This window comes from Rhinopithecus bieti, unplaced genomic scaffold (genome assembly GCF_001698545.2).
Source record: "Rhinopithecus bieti isolate Rb0 unplaced genomic scaffold, ASM169854v2 scaffold_7870, whole genome shotgun sequence".
Lineage (NCBI taxonomy): Eukaryota > Metazoa > Chordata > Mammalia > Primates > Cercopithecidae > Rhinopithecus > Rhinopithecus bieti.
The window spans coordinates 537078-559976 of record NW_016805645.1 but is presented as its reverse complement, the minus strand read 5'-3'; the positions used below and the strand labels follow the sequence as shown (position 1 = coordinate 559976).

The 22899-nt window shown below is 42.6% G+C and overlaps 1 protein-coding gene across 1 annotated transcript in view; it reads right to left on the bottom strand.

Moving 5' to 3' along the window:
- Positions 1-5128: 5128 nt before the first annotated feature.
- Positions 5129-22899, bottom strand: part of COIL (coilin) — a 24336-nt gene continuing 6565 nt past the window's right edge. The window contains exons 2-7 of the mRNA XM_017873112.1: positions 17819-18926; positions 17611-17697; positions 17317-17364; positions 13710-13779; positions 9548-9636; positions 5129-6089 (exon numbers count right to left, since the gene is read on the bottom strand). Coding sequence (XP_017728601.1) covers positions 6006-6089; positions 9548-9636; positions 13710-13779; positions 17317-17364; positions 17611-17697; positions 17819-18926 — 1486 coding nt within the window. The 3' untranslated portion in view covers positions 5129-6005. The remainder of the gene's footprint in view (positions 6090-9547; positions 9637-13709; positions 13780-17316; positions 17365-17610; positions 17698-17818; positions 18927-22899) is intronic.

Below are 22899 nucleotides of genomic sequence, written 5' to 3'. Positions count from 1 at the left end.
ATAAGACGTATCTAATAAAGGACTTTTATCCAGGAAAAAAATTACAAAAGTTAGCTTTGAAATCTACTGTCCCCATCTCAGAAATCCTCAAATTAGCTTCCTCAGTCTTTTATAACTGAGACCAGAATAAGAATAGGGATAGGGAGAAGAAGAAATGGAAAGACAAGAGGCACGCTCAATTATTAGCTGCCTTACAAGTCTGCCAGCTGCTCTAGGCTGCCCTGAGAACACCCTCCCAGCTAATCGCTATCTGTGTGGAAAGCCAGGCTACTGGAGGACAAAGTGCCCCAATGGGCCAAATGGGAAAAAGCCCACATGGCCTGACCCCTGTGCCAAAAGCTCAGCCACTAAAAAAGGGACTGTCCCAAGAGCCAAAAGGCCCCCCACCCCGATCCAATAATAGCTTTGAACAGAATGGCTTTCTACTCCGGCTGGCTCTCAGATCTAACATCATCATCAAAGGGACAGAGACAAGGGCAACCTTAAATGTAGCCGGTAGGATAGTGAATTTTTTTTATTGGATTTGGGAGCAGACTGCTCCGTGTTTACCTCCTCTGGGTAACTGTCATGCGCGTCCGTGTGAAGAGATCACCAGACAGGCTTTGTGTGAGCAATAAAGCTTTTTAATCACCTGGTTGCAGGCGGGCTGAGTCCGAAAGGAGAGTCAGCGAAAGGAGATAAGGGTGGGGCCGTTTTATAGGATTTGGGTAGGTAAAGGAAAATTACAGTCAAAGGGGGGTTCTTCTCTGGCAGGCAGGAGTGGGGTCACAAGGTGCTCAATGGGGAGCTTTTGAGCCAGGATGAGCCAGGAAAAGGACTTTCACTAGGTAATGTCATCACTTAAGGCAAGGACCGGCCATTTTCACTTCTTTTGTGGTGGAATGTCATCAGTTAAGGCGGGGCAGGGCATTTTCACTTCTTTTGTGATTCTTCAGTTACTTCAGGCCGTCTGGGCATATATGTGCAAGTCACGGGGGATGCGATGGCTTGGCTTGGGCTCAGAGGCCTGACAGTAACTTTCCCCTAAATCCTGTCAGGTAATAGGGGTAAACGGCACTCCTCCCGTCAGAAAATGTATACCTCCTTTATGTTGTCTATGGGACCAACGACTCTTTCCCCATCAGTTCCTGGCAATGTCTGAATGTCCCACACCCCTTTTGGGCAGAGATATACTCTCAATCTGATAAAGGACTTTTATCCAACATATACAAAGAACGCTTAAGCCAGGAATAGTGGCTCCTGCTGTAGTCCCAGCTACTCAGGAGGCTGAGGTGGGAGTATTGCTTAAACCCAGGAGTTCAAGGCTGCAGTGAGCTAGAGTTGCACCACTGCATTCCAACCTGGGTGACAGAGCAAGATCCCCGTCTCAAAACACAAAAACCTCTTAAAACTCTACAATAAAACAACCATTTAAAAAACGGGCAAGAGATCTGAATGGATACCTCGCCAAAGAAGATATCCAGATAGCAAATAAACATGTGAAAAGATGCTCAACATCATATCATATATCATTGGGATGGGACATATTAAGACAACGATGAGATACCACTACACACTGTGAAAGGAAAGTATCTTGGGACTGGCCCAAAAATCACTAAGCTAAAGGGAAAAGTCAAGCTGGGAACTGCTTAGGACAAACCTGCCTCCCATTCTTTTCAGACACCCCTCTGCTCACTGAGCTAATGCGTATCTGATTGCCTCCTTTGAAGGGGCTAATCAGAAATTCAAAAGAATGCAACCATTCGTCTCTTACCTACCTATGACTCAGAAGTTCCCTCCCCGCTTAGAATTGTCCCACCTTTCCAGACTGAAGCAATATTCATCTTACATATGTTGATGTCTCCTGTCTCCCTAAAATGTATAAAACCAAACTGCTCTGACCACATTGGGTACACGTCGTCAGGACCGCCTGAGGCCATGCCACAGGCGTGCATCCTCAACCTTGGCAAAACAAACTTTCTTTTTTTTTTTCCTTTTTATTTTTTTTGCGACGGAGTCTCACTCTGTCGCCCAGGCTGGAGTGCAGTGGTGTGATCTTGGATCACTGCAGGCTCCGCCTCCCGGGTTCATGCCATCCTCCAGCCTCAGCCTCCCCATTAGCTGGGACTACAGGTGCACGCTGCCACGCCTGGCTAATTTTTTGTATTTTTAGTAGAGATGGGGTTTCACCATATTAGCCAGGATGGTCTCAATCTCCTGACCTTGTGATCCACCCACCTCAGCCTCCCAAAGTGCTGGGATTACAGGCGTGAGCCACCGCACCTGGCCCACATTTTCTTGACAATAAAGTGAGCCACTTAATTCAAGAACAAACAGTATTTGTTGCCAATGAAAAACTGAGCTTTCAAGCAAAAATTAGAATTTTGGAAAACTTGTATCTGCCATTGTGAGCTGACAACTTCCTGATACTTAAGACTTTCTTGATAAGATCACATATTTAGCAATATTAACAAATGCAATTTTAAAATATCACCTAATTAAATGTGTCAACATTTGGAAGGTGACAGGTTTCCAGCAAGTTCTGCTGGTGCAGTATCATGGTGACTCCTCATGTCCTTCAGTGAGGTAGAGCCATGCCTTCCCAAAGGAGTCTGCTCACAGCCTGAGGGTGGAGTCTAGGGGCTCTTCCTTGGGTGTGTCTATCTCAGCCCCAGGGTAGTAGCTGCTCCTTGTATCTGCTATTCCTGTATTTTTAGAGTTCTCTTTACTTCTTACTAGCCAGTTCCTCATCACTCCGATCCCAGTGAGAATCAGGAATTCTTTATATTAAACTTTTCCTGTTTGGATTACTATGTGGTTTCTCCCTCCTGATTAGACCTACACTGATATAGCAGGTCTTGCAAACAAGAGCTGTGAATAGTCAAGTGGGGAGAAAAACAGATCAGTGCATTCATTACAATGAAGGGAAGGGCACAAAGGAGAGGCACATGTTCCTGCCTGTCTTGGTTTGTGAACTGCAAAAGGTTGTCAAGCTGACACTAGGGGAAGAAGGCTTAAGGAAAAAGTTTGCAACAGCTGCTTTTAAATATAAAGAAGTTGAAAATTAGAACCAAATAGTATCCATGTGTTGAGTGGGCTAGTTCTTTTGTCTGTGAAAAAGAGTTTTTGTGATGTCATCCCTTCAGAACAGTTGAAGGAGCAGAAAGTGAATGACCCAACAAATCCAGGTTTGGAAGTAGCTAAAAAGAAAAGTTAACAGGTAATTAAGTTACCACTGCAGTACCCAACAGGACAGCAAAGAAGAGACCAACTGTATCAGTGATATGGTTGGAGTTGGAGAGCTTAAGCACTTCAAGAAAACAGAAAAATGGTGGCCGAGCACAGTGGCCCATGCCTATAATCTCAGCACTCTGAGAGGCCAAGGTGGGTGGATCACCTGAGGTCAGGAGTTTGAGACCAGCCTGGCCAACATGGTGAAACCCTGTCTCTACTAAAAATATAAAACTTAGCCAGGCGGGGTTGTGTGCACCCGTAGTCCCAGCTACTCGGGAGGCTGAGGCAGGAGAATCACTAGAACCCAGGAGGCAGAGGTTGCAGTGAGCGAGACTGAGCCATTGCACATCAGCCTGGGCAACAGAGCGAGACTCCATCTCAAAAAAAAAAAAAGGGAAAAATGACCCAATGGGACACTAGGCTGATGAAGTCAGGGTCAGTCTTTTTATGCAGAGTTAAAGCAGCTTAGAACTTAACATTGCATAGACAATCATAGATGAACAAAACTGAGTCATGGGGTCAGAAAGGTAGTAAGTCAGAAGGTTCATGCTCCCAGAGATAATGGTAGCACAGTGGGAAATGTGAGGCAGGGGCCTGACTGCTACTTACACTTGAGGCCAGGACACAGCCACTTGAGCAACAGCCCCAAAACATCCTGGGGAAAGAGAACACTGCTCTGAAGTTATATTAGGCTCTCCCTCGGTTAGTTGGTCTTTGGCAAATAATCATCCTATAATAAAAAGAGCTGGTATTTGAGTGCTTCCTCTTTTCCTCATCTAGGAGAGTGCTCTGGACCACTAGTCCAGAAACAATGAGGCAGAGATTGAGTCCTTGGCAAGCATTTCTTGCTCGGCATCTTCATTTTCACCTCCTCTTTTCTCTCTCACTCCTGGGTAAATGACATTGTTCAGAGTTTCCAAGTTTGAGTACAACATGACAATTATATCCCTGACTTCAAGCAATAAGAAATACACTTACACTTTACAGGGTGATCCAGTATAGACATGGCTTTATGTCATGAAACAAAAGTTTCATAAAACAGGCTTAGGCTGGGCATGGTGGCTCACACCTATAATCCCAGCACTTTGGGAGGCCGAGGTGGGCAGATCACCTGAGGTCAGGAGTTTTGAGACCAGCCTGGCCAACATAGTGAAACCCTGTCTCTACTAAAAATACAAAAATCAGCCAGGCATGGTGGCGGACGCCTGCAATCCCCGCTACTGGGGAGGCTGAGGCAGGAGAATCGCTTGAACCTGGAAGGCAAAGTTTGCAATGAGCCGAAATAGATCATGCTACCGTACTCCAGCCTGGGCAAAAGAGTGAGACTTGATCTCAAAAAAAAAAAAAAAAAAAAAAGCATCGCTGGATGTGACCCACTTTTTTTCTATTCTATTGTATTTTATTTTTTCAAAATGCTGGTCATGGCCCCCTAAATTGACTTCATAATCTAGGGGACTCTATTCTTAGTCTGACAAACACAACAGAGGAAAAAGGTGACTCATAAACTGATTATAATCTGATGAAAACACTCCCTGAGGTCAACATTTTCCTTTGGTCAATTGTTTACTAATTATCTTAATTTGTTTTCCAACCCTGGAAGGCAAGTGTGCTACACAGAACCCCAGTGCCAAGATCCCACCATTCACATTACTCTCATCCTTTCGGGAGTAATATTTCTCATTACAAATCAATAAATGTACATTTTGAAACACATTGCTGTCATACAAAGGAAAACTGGCCAGCATCTCCACGGGCACAGTGGCTCCCAGATCAGACAAACTCCACTGGACCAAACTCTGTAACATCAGACTCATCAGTCAAAGCAAACCTTCTTGTTACAGAAAATTGTAATCTCACGTTATTGTAAAATAAGACAACAATTTACAATACTCAACATGATGACTCGGTAGAGGTGTTTAGTTCAATACAATTTTATTTTAAAATGTGTACAGCTGAAGGAGGGATCTGATCTTTTGTTAAATGAAACCAATTTTCACAGTATATATTTGGCCATTTTAGCTTTGTAGTGAATAATAACAGAAAAGGAAGTTTCTGTTTAAGATCCTCACTCCAGCACACTCAGCCAGGCGCCTGGCAAGATGACACATTTCCTGGTCTGAAGCTCACAGCCAATCCTCTCACCCAAGTGGAACACCAGTTCTCCTCCAGGCACACACACACACACACATACATCTTATTTTCACTGCTCTACACAGGGCCCTGAGAATCCTTAATTTTAAAGTTGGGAAAAACATGAAAGGATTCCTTAACTCATTGTCTATGACACATCCAACTACCTTTTAACTCTTAACAATTGCAAGTATAAAATACTTGAAATTTACGAGATGCTCCATTTAATGGAACAACTCAAATGCTAAAAAATTAGATCAAGTAACATGCTTTAATATTTTTAAGTGTTACTTAAAACTTATTGAGACAAGATATGCAGCACATTCTTGGTATTATAAACTCCTACCGACGACTGCTACTTGATGGCCAAAAACATTTAAAAAAGAGAAGAAACCATACTGGTATACAACAACGTCTGCAGGGAATGTCATGTTTTACATTTTGTTAGCTGAAATTAAACCTGACAAAAAAAACCAAAGATCTACAAAACCGACACCCATGTCATTTTAAATGATGAGGTAGATTGTTTCCTATGCAGTAAAGTGAAGATAACAAAAATCCATACAACTTCCAAATCCTCTTTAAAAAAAAAAAAAAAAGTTCAGGTTATAGTCACTTTCACAAACAAGACATTCATAAACTCTAAGGTGGAGAGGTCATACTCAGGCAGGTTCTGTACTTGATGTGTTACTTGGAGATTCAATAATCAGTCTCGGGTCAATCAACTCTCTCCAAAATACAGTGATCTGAGGAAAAAGACAAAATCCCCAGTTTAGGCACTTCATTTTGAGGTCATACAGGTTTTAGTAAGTTAAAATTTTTAGCCAAGTAAATTTTCCATCAGTGTAGAATGACTGAAGAATGGGAATAATTTGGGTTCCAATAAACTGAGTTCAATTAGGGTCTAGTAACTCTTTAGGCCAGGCGCTGTGGCTCACGCCTGTAATCCCAGCACTTTGGAAGGCTGAGGGGGAGAAACACTTGAGCCCAGGAGTTCAAGATCAGCCTGGGAAACCTAGTGAGACTCCATCTCTATTTTTTTTTTAATTAAAAAAAAAAAAAGAGGCCAGGCACGGTGGCTCACGCCTGTAATCCTAGCACTTTGGAAGGCCAAGGCAGGTGGATCATCTCAAGTCAGGAGTTCAAGACCAGCCTGGCCAATATGTGTCTCTGCAAAAATACAAAAATTAGCCAGGTGTGGTGACACATGCCTGTAGTCCCAGCTACTCGGGAGGCTGAGGCAGGAGAATTGCTTGAACCCAGGAGGCAGAGGTTGCAGTGAGCGGAGATCGCACCACTGCACTCCAGCCTGGATGACAGAGTGAAACTCTGTGCTGGGAAAATAAATAAATAAGTAAATAAATAAATAAATAAATAACTCATTTACTTAGAATGAACCTAAATTTTACATTAAACATATTTCATCTTTCATTGATTAACAACAGGGGATGCAGGGGTTGTGGGAGGGAGTAGCTCCCCCAACCCCTCCATTTGATTTGCCCTGTGGACAGGTGGCTTGGAGACCTTCTGGGAACTAGATGTGGTCCAAATGGGTATCACTAGGATGCTGATGTCCTTTTGCAGTGCTCTGTAGTTCTTATCCTAAGCTACCTAAAAACAGGAACTATTATAAACATACGTGTGTAGCAAAGACTTGGAACCAACCCAAATGTCCATCAATGATAGACTGGATAAAGAAAATATGGCACATATACACCATGGAATACTATGCAGACATAAAAAAGGGTGAGTCACGTCCTTTGCAGGGACATTCTCAGCAAACTAACACAGGAACAGAAAACCAAACACCACATGTTCTCAGTCATAAGTGGGAGTTAAATAATGAGAACACACGGACACAGGGAGGGGAACATCACACACCGGGGCCTGTTGGGGGGTGGGGACAAGGGGAGGGATAGCATTAGAAGAAATACCTAATGTAGATGATGGGGATGGGTGCAGCAAACCACCATGGCACATGTATACCTATGTAACAAACCTGCATGTTCTGCATATGTATCCCAGAACTTAAAGTATAATAACAATAAAAAAAGAAAAAAACAAAACAAAACAAAAAATGAACTATTTCACGGCCCACCAAGAGAAAGCAAATGCTAAGGCTTGGTCCTATGAATGAATAATGAGGGCCATCTAGTGTCAAAAACGGTAATTACAGGCTTTTTGCTTTTGAGACAGGGTCTCACCTCTACAGTCCAGGCTGGAATGCAGTGGCATTCAGGACTCACTACAGCTTTGCCCTCCTGGGCTCAAGCGATCCTCCTGCCTTGCCCCCACCACCCCCAAAGGTGGCTGGGACTACAGGCATGTGTCACCACTCCCAGTTAATCTTTGTATTTTTTGTAGAGATGGGGTCTTGCCATGTTGCCCAGGTTGGTCTTGAACTCCTGGACTCAAGGGATCAGCCCGCCTCAGCCTCCCAAAGTGCTGTGATTACAGGCATAAACCACGGTTCCCGGCCTAATTACAGGCTTTCTATTCTACTTCAGGCCTCTGTTTAGGGCATAGACAGAAAAGCCTCCAAGGTTTAATTTTCCAATGCAGTTTCCAATTTCAACCAAAAAAAAAATATATATATATACACATATATATACACACACATATATATACACACACATATATATACACACACATATATATACACACACATATATATACACACACATATATATACACACATATATATATATATAAAAGAAGTACAGGAGACCAGGCCAAATCTGCTGATCCTACTACAAACACTAAAAACGTGTTTCTGGAATAAATCCCTAAAAGCGTCATCTACCTTAAAGACAAGGTAAAACATACAGTCTGGCTAGGGTTTCTACAAGTTCACACTTCAGAAAAAATGTTTGCAATATTGAAATCTACAGAATAGTATCTATAACATTTCAAGTATAAACACCTTAAAAGAGAGCATTTTTTTTTTTTTTTTTTGAGATGATGGCTTCCGCTCTGTCGCCCAGGGTGGAGTGCAGGTGGCCGGATCTCAGCTTCCACTGCAGAGCTCCGCCCCTTCCCAGGTTTTACGCCATTCCTCCTGCCCCTCAGCCTCCCAGTAGCGGGACTACCAGGCGCCCGCCACCTTGCCGCTAGTTTTTTTTTTTTGTATTTTTAGAGAGACGGGGTTTCACCCATGTTAGCCAGGATGGTCTCGATCTCCCTGACCTCCGTGATCCCCGCCCCCGTCTCGGCCTCCCAAAGTGCTGGGATTACAGGCTTGAGCCACCCCGCCCGGCCAAAAGAGAGCATTTTTCTTAAATCTAACTTCTGTTTAATGCCACCATAACCTAATGAGCTAGCCACCGCCAGCAATTCTGGTAGGTCTGGCTCCTTAAAAAGGTATAAACCATATACTTCCTAAAATGGCAATTTAAGGATTTAAAGTCAGAGGACAGGATCATCATTTTATGTCACTCTTCAAACTGTTGTGCTATTTTAAGTTGGAACTCTCAGGCCAGGCACAGTGGCTCACGCCTGTAATTCCAACACTCTAGAAGGTCTAAGCGGGCAGATCACTTGAGGTCAGCAGTTCGAGACCAGCCTGGCCAACATGGTAAAACACAGTCTCTACCAAAAGTACGAAAATTAGCTGGGCGAGGTGGCAAGCGCCTGTAATTCCAGGCACTCCAGAGGCTGAGGCACGAGAACCGCTTGAACCTGGGAGGCAGAGGTTGCTGTGAGCCAAGATCATGCCACTGCACTTCAGCCTGAGCCACACAGTGACACTCTCTCAAAAAAATAAAAGTTGGAACTGTGGTAACACTTGGGGGACAGTAGTGATGGCAAGGGAACATAACAGAGGGTTCTGGGAGTGGGTGTTATGTTCTATTTCCTGATCTGGGTCTGGTTACATGGGTATGTTCATGTGAAAATTGTTCAAGCCATGTAATTATATGCGCTTCTCTGAATGTATATGCCAATAAAGTTTCTAAATATGCTACCCTTTCCTGCTGGAATCCTTATATAGCTATAATGTTAAACAACTGTACACTCTTAAAGAAAAGTTTGTTATTTGTGCATCTTGTCACACAGGCTCTATGAGGGCCAAGATGGAGCCCTGATTTGGCACTTAGCACTGGTATTGCCACACCATAGATCCCCCCAGGGCCTGTAGTGCAATGTCACCTTACAAACCACAGAGAGAACGTATGGCCAAGCAATGCAAGAAGAGAAGCACACCTACCTTGCTCTCCTGTGTCACAGCGTACTCCACTACCTCGGTTCCATTTTCATTGTGATAAACCAAATCAAATTTCCCAGGTTCTCTCAAGGCTGAAACAAGAAGATAGGGAGGAAAGAGAGTAAGTTATTTCTCAATAGTTAAAAATGTTCCTCTACAGGGAATTTCTATCATTAAGAAAACAGCCACAAACAAACTGTCAATTAATGTGAAGGCTGGGTATGTACAGGAAAGCACGGGGTGCTCAATACAGGGGGATCCTGAGGAAAAGCCTGGACCGGGGGACTTCTCAGCCATTTATCAGAGAAAATCTTTCCTTCATAAGCTTGATGAACTGTCATTATTACCAGAACTGAATATGGCACCACAACATAATCCCCAAAATTAATTAATTTATGTGTTTCAACAAGGGAAGGTAATATGAAATGCTGCTCTGTCCTTAGAAATCACATATGCTTCCTACTACTTGGTAACACAGGCAGTCCCTTTTTTTTTTTTTTTTTTTTTAATAAGACAGAGTCTTGCTTTATCGCCTGTAAATAAAGCTGTAGTGTAGTGGTGCAATCTCGGCTCACTACAAACTCTACCTCCTGGGTTCAAGTGATTCTTGTGCCTCAGCCTCCTGAGTAGCTGGGATTACAGGCATGGCATGCACCACTATACCCAGCTAATTTTCATATTTTTAGTTGAGACAGGGTTTCACCATGTTGGCCAGGTTGGTCTCAAACTCCTGGCCTCAAGTGATCTGCCTGTCTCAGTCTCCCAAAGCACTGGGATTACAGGCATGAGCCACTGTACCCGGCCTCAGTCCTTGCTTTCTATGGTAGAATGGGATTGGAAAAATGACTGTACAAGCTGAAACCACGCAAAACAATCTTAATAATCAATAGGAAAATTATTACTGTCTTATGACTTTTAAAAAATTTTGCCAAAACATTAAAACCTTTACTACATAGGGAAATTAAAATGAGTAAAGTAAAACACTGTACTTATGAGTACACTGTAATTACATTAGGAACACTGAGAGCTAACTTTCTCTCTTTCTTTCTAGGCGTTTTATTTCTCTATAAGAAACTTATCAAGGGGAGGTTGAACAGTGCTTGTGCTCTTGCCCTGTAACTTACGATACAGCGCAAGCATCTTCTCTGTGTTTTGTACAACTGTTGTACTCTTTTCTAAGTTTGAAACTGCTGTCTACATTTTATCCTCTGAACTTCTACTGTCATGAAATAGCTCAAAGAATTTTTTACTTTGTAAAATCTTTGTTTTTGCTGGTGTCACTTTGGGGACATTTTCATCCTTTTTGCCATGACCACTTTCCTCATTTAAGTCAACAAGTTCACCTCACTGGCAGTGTCAACATTTCCACAGTGAGCTCTTTCTTCTACAGACTCTCCTTAAACTCAGTTTGGATGGCACTTCAGCATCACCACTTTTGTTTCTTTGTTGTGCCTTTATCTTTGTGGGCCTATTCCCTACTTCGAATATAAGTTTTGTAAAATGTCATGCAGTTTTATCAATGAGAGACAAGGAGGCACCACAACTGCATGCTCTGCTCTGTATGTGAACTGAATAACAGATGCACAGTGACCAGTCACTGATGGACTCTGAAAGCACTGACTTGATGGGTCATGGATCGTGACACGTATCTGTTATTTACGTTTTATAGTGATATGTGGACTAAAGAGCTACTGGCAGTACTTTATGCACTTACTCACAGTTAACATACGCAATGTTGCTGGGGGACTGGTATTACTTAACTAAACCATGGTAACTGAAATTTATGTATATCAGAACCACCACATCAAGGACAACTGACATTGCTATTAGAGAACAGATAAATCCATTTCTTTCTTTCTTTTTTGTTTTTGAGACAGGGTCTTGCTCACTCACTCAGCGAGTGCAGTGACACAATCATGACTCACTGTAGCCTCCACCTCCTGGGCTCAAGTGATCCTCCCACCTCAGCCTCTCAAGTAGTGAGAACTAGAAGCATGCACCACCACATTCAGCTATGTTTTTTTTTTTTTTTAGAGACAGAGTCTCACTATGCTGCCCAGGCTGGTCTTGAACTCCTGGGCTCAAGTGATCCTCCCACTTTGGCCTCCAAAGCCATTTCTTGATGCCCTAAAGAAGAAAAAGTCTCTAAGTGGATGTTATCACTATTAATCACCTGGCAAGCACTGATCAGGCTGTATGTGCAGAATTTGACAGTGGACAAACTTTTCTGTCCACCATTCTTAAGAAAGGGGATTTCTATAAATGAAACCTCATCAGAAGAAGGGTAGGAAACTAGTATACGTTATATATAAACATTTACTTAATATCATAAAGGAACTTTGTTGAAAAACTCTTTGGACTGATTTCTGTCAACTGAATCTTTTATTCAATCCCTTATTTAAAAATAAACAGAAGGCGGGTGTGGTGGTTCCCGCCTCTAATCCTAGCACTTTGGGAGGCTGAGGTGGGTGGATCACGAGGTCAGGAGATTGAGACCATCCTGGCCAACACGGTGAAACCCTGTCTCTACTAAAACTACAAAAAATTAACCAGGCGTGGCGGCAGGCGCCTGTAGTCCCAGCTACTCGGGAGGCTGAGGCAGGAGGATGGTGTGAACCTGGGAGGTGAAGCTCACAGTGAGCCGAGATCGCGCCACTGCACTCCAGCCTGGGTGACAGAGCAAGACTCCGTCTCTAAAATAAATAAACAAACAAACAAACAAACAAACAGAAAACAGGCTGGGCATGGTGGCTCACACCCATAGTCCCAGCACTTTAGGAGGCCAAGGCGAGTGGATTGTTTGAGGCCAAGAATTCAAGACCAGCCTGGCCAAAATGTCAAAATCCATCTCTACTAAAAATATGAAAATTAGCTGGACATGGTGGTGTGTGCCTGTAGTCCCAACTACTCCACAGGCTGAGGCATGAGAATTGCTTGGACCTGGGAGGCGGAAGCTGCAGTGAACCAAGATTGCACCACCGCACTCCAGCCTGGGCGATAGAGTGAGACTCTGTCAAAAAAAAAAAAACAAAAACCACACACACACACACACAGAGTAAACAATTAATTGCTTTAGGATCTGCTAAAGGAAAAGGGATCTCCCCTGTCCTCTGGCCAGGGACCCCCTATAGTACACTCCAAGTTAAGCTACATATTATAAAAGCGCTCTTATTCCAGGCATTCAGTTCCAGTAACAGGTGGGGTAAATCAGAGATAAAGCCAGTAACTATTTAAAATGATATGTGAAAGTGTATGTATACACACAGTTTAGATATTTTGTTTTGACTTAATATACAAAAGTATATTCATTTGACAATCTTTTGACACAGAGCTGAGTAGGTTTTATGAGTTCACTGAATAGAGCTCTTTCTTTTATAAACCATACCATTGTATTGTCTGCAATTTCCACAATTTACAGTTTTGGTGTTTTTTTTTATTTTTATTTTTCTGAGACTGAGTCTTGCTCTGTCACCCAGGCTAGAGTGCAGTGGTGCGATCTCAGCTCACTGCAACCTCCACCTCCCGGGTTCAAGCCATTCTTCTGCCTCAGCCTTTCCAGTAGGTGGGATTACAGGCACGTGCCATGACGCCTGGCTAATTTTTGTATTTTTAGTAGAGACAGGGTTTCACCACGTTGGCCAGGACGGTCTCAAACTCTTGACCTCAAGTGATCCATCACCTTCGGCCTCCCAAAGTGCAGGGATTACAGGCGTGAGCCACCATGCCCACCCAGCCTGGGCTTTTTAAAAATAATGCAAGATTGCAAAAATTTGCAAGACAATCTAAGTGCAGAATCTTCCTCAGTTTTTACAAAATTCCTCCCAATCTTTTATAGCTGACGCACCCATCCATAATTTCATAGCATTTATTGAGTCAGCATTCAACTTAGGCTTCCTAGGAATAACTATTTTTGTAATCAATTTTCATCAGTTCATATAAACTTTTATGACATTATATAATTACAGTAATAAGAAGTAGCCCAACAGTTTTGGAATATATCCAACATCTCTGATGAGTCCCCAGGGTTACAGTGTGCTGAAAGAAGTGGGGAGCGCCAGTTACATGGAGGCCAAGGAAGAGAACATCTCCTGTGTGTAAAAGCTATTCATAAACCACTGTAGATAGAAAGAGCCTAAATTTTCAAATTCTTTTCTAAAAGACTCACCAGGTAAGGATGAAAGAATTTCTATATCTACTTGCTGGGTCTCTGGATTGTGGCTTAATATTCTTCCTTCCTTTCAAAAATAAAAGTCCAAGTCAAAATCAACATGTAAAACACTGTGAATATACTAAAAACCACTGAATTGTAGACTTTAAAATGGTTAAAATGTTGAATTTTATGTTATGTGAATTTTATCTCAGTTGAAAATTTAAAATAAATCCACATATAGAGAAAATAAAAACAAGTAGACTAATAAACCCGTTATGTGAATATACAGAAATATCTTTAGAGGCAAAATAGACACATTTAAATCATAAATGGCAGACACTACCTTAAATAACTCGATGAAAGTAAAGATTACACCAGGGAACCAAAAGTGAGTGAATGCGGGAAAAGGAGGAAAAATCACACCAGGTGGATATATTCAAGTGACCACTGACCATGACAGCATTCATCAGGAGAGACTAGATATATTCTAATGGTGCTGCCTTGGTTCCTGATGCTTTTAGAACCCTTCTAAAATAGTGATCACAACCCCTCAGGAGAAACTAGAAGGCACTTTATCACTGGTAAGATCCCAATTCCCCTTCTCCCAGGTCTCCAGGTGTGGGAGCTGATTTTCTAATGCATCAAGAGGATGCACTGCCCATGCATGTAGGCGATGGGGAGACACATGGTAGCCTCTAGGGGTATATACTGAGAGGCCAAGCAACCAGTTCCTCCTGACTCTATCTAGAATTTCTGAGCACAGTCAACAGTGTTTTTTAGAACCAGACTCAACAGGGAATCAGGAGCTTGGGAGACAACATTTTTGAGTACAGAATTTAACTAATTTAATTTTTGGAGACAAGGTTAATGAAAAAAGCAGATGATCAAACTAGAGAACTGCGTTTGAGGTCAAAGCAAAAAAGTAGAACCAATTTTCATTTTAAAATGATTGTGAAAGCAATTTCAAAATCTTCAAAAAATTTTGTCACCTAAAGTAGGCAAATCACCTTCCAACGTTAATAACTATGATGACTAACACCAATTTAATATGCAATTTTTTTTAAGAGTCTCGTTTTGTCACCCAGGCTGGAGTACAGTGCAACGATCTCAGCTCACTGCAACCTCCACCTACCGGGTTCAAGTGATTCTTGTGCCTCAGTCTCGTGAGTAGCTGGGGCTACAGGTGCATGCCACCACGCCAGGCTAATTTTTGTATTTTTAGTAGAGATAGGGTTTTGCCATGTTAGCCAGGCTGGTCTCAAACTCCTGACCTCAAGTGATTCGCCTACCTTGGCCTCCCAAAGTGCTGGGATTACAGGCGTGAGCCACTGCACCTGGCCGTTAATATGCAATTTTTAAAAATCAGTATCATCTAGAATTACAATTTACAGAGGTTGTAGGATGTATCAATACAATATTCATTTCCATTTCTTCATATATCACACAATTAAATTAGTTATCTATGGTAGGGTGACAAAACACCCTGGTTTGTTCAAGACAGGTCTGTTCATCTTTCCAGCATAACTATTAATAGCACTCCCTTTCACTCACAAGTATCCTCATTTAGGTGATAAATTACACGATCACCTCATCCACAGGAGACACTAAGTGCCTAAGAAGATAAAAACAAAACACCAATGACCTAGAACTAACCCACCAGATCCCTTCATTAACTGATTCTTCCAGCCTGCTTTTAAGAAAAGTTTTTTTTTCCTCTTTTTTTTTTTTTTCACAGAGTGCTCAATCTGTCATGCCAGGCTGAAGTGCAGTGCGCGATCTCGGCTCACTGAAGCTCTGCCTCACCTGGAGTCATGCCATTCTCGCTGCTCTCAGCCTGGCTCCCGAGTAGCCTGGGACTAACAGGCTCCCCGCACCGATGCCCGCTCTTGTTTTGTGTGTATTTAGTAGGAGACAGGGTCACTGTGTGGGCCAGGATGGTCTTGATCTCCTGACCTTATCGTGATCATGCCCAGCCCGGACCTGGCCAAAAGTGTGGGAATTTACCAGGCGTGAGCAACACACCCCAGCCTTGGAGGAAAGGTTTATATAATTTTAAACAGTCTTCCAAGGCAATCAATCCAGATACAATCAAATTGCCGCTTGTGTTTTATCTAATGGTTTACATAATAACATTAACGCAATTATTACCTTAAAAAATGGTCTTACATTCCATAGTCGTACATCAAAAACAGAAGGATGCACTTTTAACAAGATTTTCAAAACCAAAATTCTGGTGGGTGAAAAAGAAACATGTAATTCTGTGATCGCCACTGAGTTTTAAGCTTTTATTGAAACTATGAAACCTCACATGCCAATATAAAGACTCATGACAGAGATTAAAGTTAAGTAAATTCCCATGGATAATATTTATGAATTACTGTGGTAACCTGATAATGCAAAAGAAAGTCATACTAGATCATAATTAACCAGAAGAATTCACAAATATGTAAAATAGATTCATGAGAAAATAATCAATCTTCTTGCTGAGAACTGTTAAAATTATTTTTTTCAAAGTTTAGGAATCATGAGGGAATGATACCAAATAAGTTCGGTAGTGTCTTAAACTAATTAAGAAACAGTAACTAAAAAAATTAAACTGGCTGGGCAGGTGGCTCACACCTGTAATCCCAACACTTTGGGAGCCAGATGGGGGAACTGCGTGAGCCCAGGAGCTTTGAGACCACCTGGAAACATAGCAAGATCCGTCTTTAATTAAAAATAAAAAATTAATTTTTTTTTTTTTTTTTTTTTTTTTGAGACGAGTCTTTGTTCTGTCAACCCAGGCCTGGAGTGGCAGTGCGGATCTCAGCCTCACGCAAGCTCCGCCTCCGCGGTTTCCGCTATTCTCGCTGCCTCAGCCTCCGGAGTAGCTGGGACTGAGCAGCGGCCGCCCTCGCCCGGCTAGTTTTTTTTTGGCATTTTTTTAGTAGACGACGGGTTTCACCGTGTTTAGCCAGGATGGTCCGATGTCCTGACTGTCGTGATCCGCCCAAATTCTCGGCCTCCAAAGTGCTGGGAATTACAGGCTTGAGCACCCGCCCGCCAATATTTTTTTTTTAAAAGTAAAATTAAGCTCATCATTCTCCTACTCTATTCTTCCCAAATATAAGGCAAATAACACTGGGAGACTTCACAGTGATACTATTAAAAAGTTGACATTTCGGGCCGGGCGCGGTGACTCAAGCCTGTAGTCCCAGCACTTTGGGATGCCGAGACAGGTGGATCACGAGGTCAGGAGATCGAGACCATCCTGGCTAATACGGTGAAACCTCATCTCTACTAAAAAATACAAAAAACTAGCTGGGCGAGGTGGCGGGCGCCTGTAGTCCCAGCTACTTGGGAGGCTGAGGCAGGAGAATGGCGTGAACCCGGGAGGCGGAGCTTGCAGTGAGCTGAGATTCGGCCACTGCACTCCAGCCTGGGTGACAGAGCGAGACTCCGTCTCAACAAAAAAAACAAAACAAAACAAAAAAGTTGACATTTCAATAATGTTTTCATTTTCTACTTTCTGGCATTTTTATTTAGTAAAAAAACAAATCTGTATTATCCATACAAGTAGTATTAAATATGAGTTTAGTTTTATTAATATACTGACAACTTACTTTTAAATAAACATCCTTACCTTGTAGTCAGAGACATCAGGAGAGTAACTGGATGTTAGTTCCAAAAGCTAAAAAAGAAGAAAAAACCCACAAATACATGAGCCCTCTTATCCCCTCACATTCCCACAGCTCCTCCATCATGCCATGCTGGGGTGTCCACCCCCACCAGTATAGGAGCCCTACCAGGAACCCATGACAACACTGTGGTTCCAGTGGGAAGGGCTTTTACAAACACTTTAAACCTGATTTGTTAAGTAAGTTTATTTGGAAGGGGAATGAACCTTTTTTGCTGTGACCGTTGTTTTGAAATATACCTTAAATGCAATCTTTTCTCCAACTTGAGGGGCAGCTGCTAACAGTGGTAAGAGACTATAGTCCTTCTTCTGTGTCTCTACTGGATTCTGAAAAACAGTGTTAATCATGTGACATCGTTATTGGTGAGAAAATGTGAACCCATGACATGAACTCCACACACATTCTAAGGGGAAAGGGAGGAGGTAACTTACAAAAAATAATACTTACCTGGATAATAGTAGATGAATTTGTTACCACGTCATTTAATTGCTGTTGCCTCTGGTTGTCAGTGCTTCTATTTACAACACAGGAAACAGGATGCCCTCGTCCTCGACCTCTCCCCCGCATGCCCCGTCCCCTGGCTCCCTTCCAAGAAAAAAGGTTCTCTCCTCTACCCCATCCTCTTCCTAAACTAGCGGGGAGAGACACACTGGGAGAAGGACCAGGAGCCTGGCTGCCACCGTTTGAGCCAGAACGCCTCCATCCAGCAGCACCTGCACTCTGTGATGATGGCCCTGGGCCTGGACAACCTCTTCCTGCAAAAAGGCCTACTGTCTTTAAGAAACCCGCAGCACACTCCGGGGTGCTCGATGACATCAAGCATTGGTCATCTGACTCTGAACTAGAGTCTGAACTAGAAGATGTTGTTCCAGAGGTTTTGCCCTTGCTGGGGGTAAGGCTAAAGCCAGGTTTTGTAGCCAGTTTGTCTGCAGTTGTATTTTTGCTAGAGGGTTCTTCCTTTGATAACTCAGTTGGTAATTTCTCTGAGGAATTTCTGGCTTCCAAAGTGACTTTGCTGGGACCATCACTGATAGATTCATCACAAGACTCAGACTCCGAGGAGGAACCAGGACTCTCTTTTGAGCAAACGCTTACACTAGCTTTCCTTTTGGCTTTAACAAGGCTGTTTCTAGCAGAACCTTTTGGAGAACTACATCTCTGATCGGTCCAGTCTTTTACTGCCTGTACTTTAGGAAACTTGGGATTCTTGGCCTTTTTTTTATATTCACATTTCTCCTTTTTCTTTGGTGATTTTCTTTTGGTCTCTTCATTATCATCACCCACTATGACACAGGCTGCTTTATTTTTTCTCTTGTTTTTTTTGCTGACAGTCTGATCTGTGACAGCTTTTGGTTCCAGATCCAAGACCTTCTCATTATTGTTATTGTTCTCTTGCCTCTTCCAATGCTTCTTTGAATATTTGTAATCTGGTTCAGTTTCTTCATCCTCCTCTAACTGAAATGCCCGCTTCTTTGCTTTTCTAAGATATAAATTAGTGTCACCATTACTGATGACTACAGAATTCTCAGCAACTCCTCTCTCTTCTAATTTAACTCTGTCAACAGAACAAGAGAGAAAGCTAGAGTGAGCAATTTGTAAACACATCTCCAGGGCATAGTTATATACTGAGATGACTCTACAAAATGTAACTACCATCAGTCAATGAAAAAATGTCATATCAATTAAAGACAAAAGACTCTTTCTGGCAAAATGGCCCATACAGCATTACTCACAGTCAACTTTCAAATGACTAGCTTTATTTATTGAATAGCTACTGCATCCCAAACATTTTCTATATGTTTTTCTCTAATCTAAACACCAACACAAAGTAGGTATTTTTAATTTTACAGATCGCAAAATTACAGCTCAGACAAGTTACTTGCCCCAAATCTAGAGCTGATAAGTAGCAGAAAGGCAATTCAAACTTCAGTTTGTCTAACTTCAAACTCACAATCTTTCTAAGATATGCATGTTACCTACCCTAAAAGGTGATAATGCTGATTATCCATTTTGTTTCAGAATGTGGGCTGCTTTCTTTAACAATATTTTACTCGTTTTAATTTAGGTGAATACTAAACAATTTATGTTCTCTGGGGTATTGATAGCCATCTGTACAATTCCATGACACTCTGTGAAGCTTAATTTTATGTATCAATTTGTCTGGGCTATTGGGTGTCCAGATATCTGGTTAAAACGACACTGGCTCTTTCTACACCATCACACTGGTGCACACGCATGTCCTGGCTGATGCTCTCAAGAGCATCAACAAAGCTGAAAAGCAAGGTAAATGCCAGGTTCTTATTAGGCCAAGCTCCAAAGTAATTGTCCAGTTTCTTTTTTTTCTTTTAGGTTTTTTAACTTTTTTTTTTTTTTTTTTTGAGACAGAGTCCCAACTCTGTCACCCAGGCCAAAGTGCACTGGTGCATTTCTCAGTTCACTACAACCTCTCCCTGCCAGGTTCAAGAGATTCTCGTGCCTCAGCCTCCCAAATAGCTGGGATTACAGGCGCCCACCACTACGCCTCGCTAATTTTTGTATTTTTAGTAGAGATGGGGTTTTGCCATGTTGGCCGGGCTGATCTTGAACTCCTGGCCTCAAGTGCCCAAGTGATCCACCTGCCTTGGCCTCCCAAAGTGCTGAGATAACAGGCATGCGACATCGCGCCCAGCCCCATCATCCAGTTTCCAACTATAATGATGAAGCATGGTTACACTGGCAAGTCTGAAATCACTGGTGATCACAGAGCTGGGAAAATTGTTGTAAACCTCATAGGCAGGCTAAACAAGTATGGAGTAATCAGCCCCAGATTTGATGTGCAACTCAAAAATCTAGAAAAATGGCAGAATAATCTGCTCCCATCCCACCAGTTTGGTTTCACTGTACTGACAACCTTGGCTGGCATCACAGACCATGAAGAAGCAAGACAAAAACACACAGGAGGAAAAATCCTGAGATTCTTTTATAAGGATGTAATACATATTTACAAATATATTGCCTCAGTGGGCAAAAAAACTTATGCTGGGAGTATGTGCAAGGCTGTTTCTGGATGAGATTAACATTTAAATTGCTAGACTGAGTAAAGTACATTGCTGTCTCCAATGTGGGTGGGGCTCATCCAACCTGCTGAAGGCCTGAATAGAACAAAAAGACTGAGTAAGGGAGAATTCACTTCTCTGCCTGACTCTTTAAGCTGGGACGTCGGTCTTCTCCTGCCTTCAAACTCGAACTTGAACTAGAAATATACCATTGGCTCTCCTTGGTCTATAGCTTACCAACTAAACTTAGGACTTCTCAGCCTCCACAATCCTATAAGCCAATTCCTTACAATAAATCCCATGTCTGTGAGTGAGTATTTGTGTGTGTGTGTGTGTTTCTTACTGGTTATGTTTCTCTGAATAACCCTACTTCATCCAAAATGTCACTATAGGAAAGCAACTTCATTCCTCTATCAACTGGCAACAGTTAATCCCAGAATGTGCAGTCTGATAATGATGGAAGTCTTGAGAGTGTCCTCGATGTTAAAAGCAAATAGTAAGTACTCAAAAATGCCTGTTGGCCAGGCACAGTGGTTCATGCCTGAAATCCCAAAACTTTGGGAGGCTAAGGTGGGAGGGTCGCTTGAGCCCAGGAGTTGAACACCAGCCTGGGCCACATAGGGAGACCCTGTCTCTACAAAATACAAGCATTAGGCTGGGCGCAGTGGCTCACGCCTGTAATCCCAGCACTTTGGGAGGCTGAGGCGGGCGGATCACGAGGTCAGGAGATCGAGACCATCCTGGCTAATACAGTGAAACCCCGTCTCTACTAAAAATACAAAAAATTAGCCGGGCATAGTGGTGGGCGCCTGTAGTCCCAGCTACTTGGGAGGCTGAGGCAGGAGAATGGCATGAACCCGGGAGGCGGAGCTTGCAGTGAGCCGAGATCGTGCCACTGCACTCCAGCCTGGGCGACAGAGCAAGGTCGCAAACAAATAAACAAACAATAGGCAGGCAGGTTGGCGCATGCCTGTGGTCCCAGCTACCCGCTGGGCTGAGGTGGCAGGATCACTAGGGCCCCGGAGGTCGAGGCTGCAGTGAGCTGTAATTGCGCCACTGCTGAAAACACAGATTATACTTACAAGGCATTTACATCCAGCTATATATTTCATCAAGTTTTTTTAGTGACCAGGGAAAGACATAGACAATCATATTTGAAAATGAAGAACAACTGGTGAATGATAGGAGTATATGTTACAAGCATTCTTTAAATTTTTTAAGGCATAGTAATCCTGTGGATTTACCTCAATGTGGTAGTTGAAAAAAATCCTCAATTATTTGTCAGAAAACATAACTATACACACACAAATCAAGATAAAATAAAATAAGAGTTACTGACATCAGCAGTAGGATAAAGAGAGAAATAAAATGCTAAGTGACTAGGGATTTTAAATTACAAAAACACATTCCCCTCTGTTCCCAGCTGGGGACCTTGGCATCTAATAGCAAGGAAATAATTCTTAATCTGGCAAAAGTCAGTTTGGTATCCTGTGAATCTGAGAACTACCATGGAAGCCCTACAATATCAGATGTTTTTCTTGACATTTCTGATAAATTTGTTTTTACTTGTACCAATGATCCAAGCTTCAATTCTGAGATGACCAAATAGGACCAAACTTTCTGTCAAATTCTGAAAATGGTTGCAAGACTCTATTCAGTCACTGTGGTTTATTAAGGGCCTGGAAAACAGCACAAGTAACATCCAGTTGATGAGAACCCCTTCCTTTCCTGGGAGCTGGCAATATCCTCCCGCCTTCCAAAGCAGCTCTTAGCATCGTCTCACCCATTCTTAAGACCATGCATTGGCCGGGCGCGGTGGCTCACGCCTGTAATCCCAGCACTTTGGGAGGCTGAGGCGGGTAGATCACGAGGTCAAGAGATCGACACCAGCCTGGCCAACATGGTGAAACCCCGTCTCTACTAAAAATACAAAATTAGCTGGGCGTGGTGGCACGTGCCTGTAGTCCCAGCTACTCGGGAGGCTGAGGCAGGAGAATCGCTTGAATCCGGGAGGCAGAGGTTGCAGTGAGCCAAGATCATGCCACTGCACTCCAGCCTGGCAACAGAGAGAGACTCCATCTAAAAAAAAAAAAAAAAAAAAAAGACCATGCCTCTACAGTTATTTGGCTTGAAGGTATGACCTGTGATTGCTGCAGCCCCACTTCCTACTGTTCCCCAAGAGAATGATTTCGGTTTTTAAAATATTAAGATTATAATCAGGTGTCATGGCACATGCCTGTAATCCCAGCTACTCAGGAGGCAGAGGGAAGATCACGTGAACCCAGGAGTCCAAAACTAGCCTGGGCAACACAGTGAGCCCTCATCTGGGAAGAAAAAAAAAAAAAGAAAGAAAATATTAAGATTGAGAGGCAAAATACCATCCAGGGAAAAAGAAATGGTTCTCCTGGGTCTGCTTAGTTACCATTCCTGTCAGGTGCACCTTCCCTGGCAATATTCTCTATTTCTTTTTTTTTTTTTTTTTTTTTTTTTTTT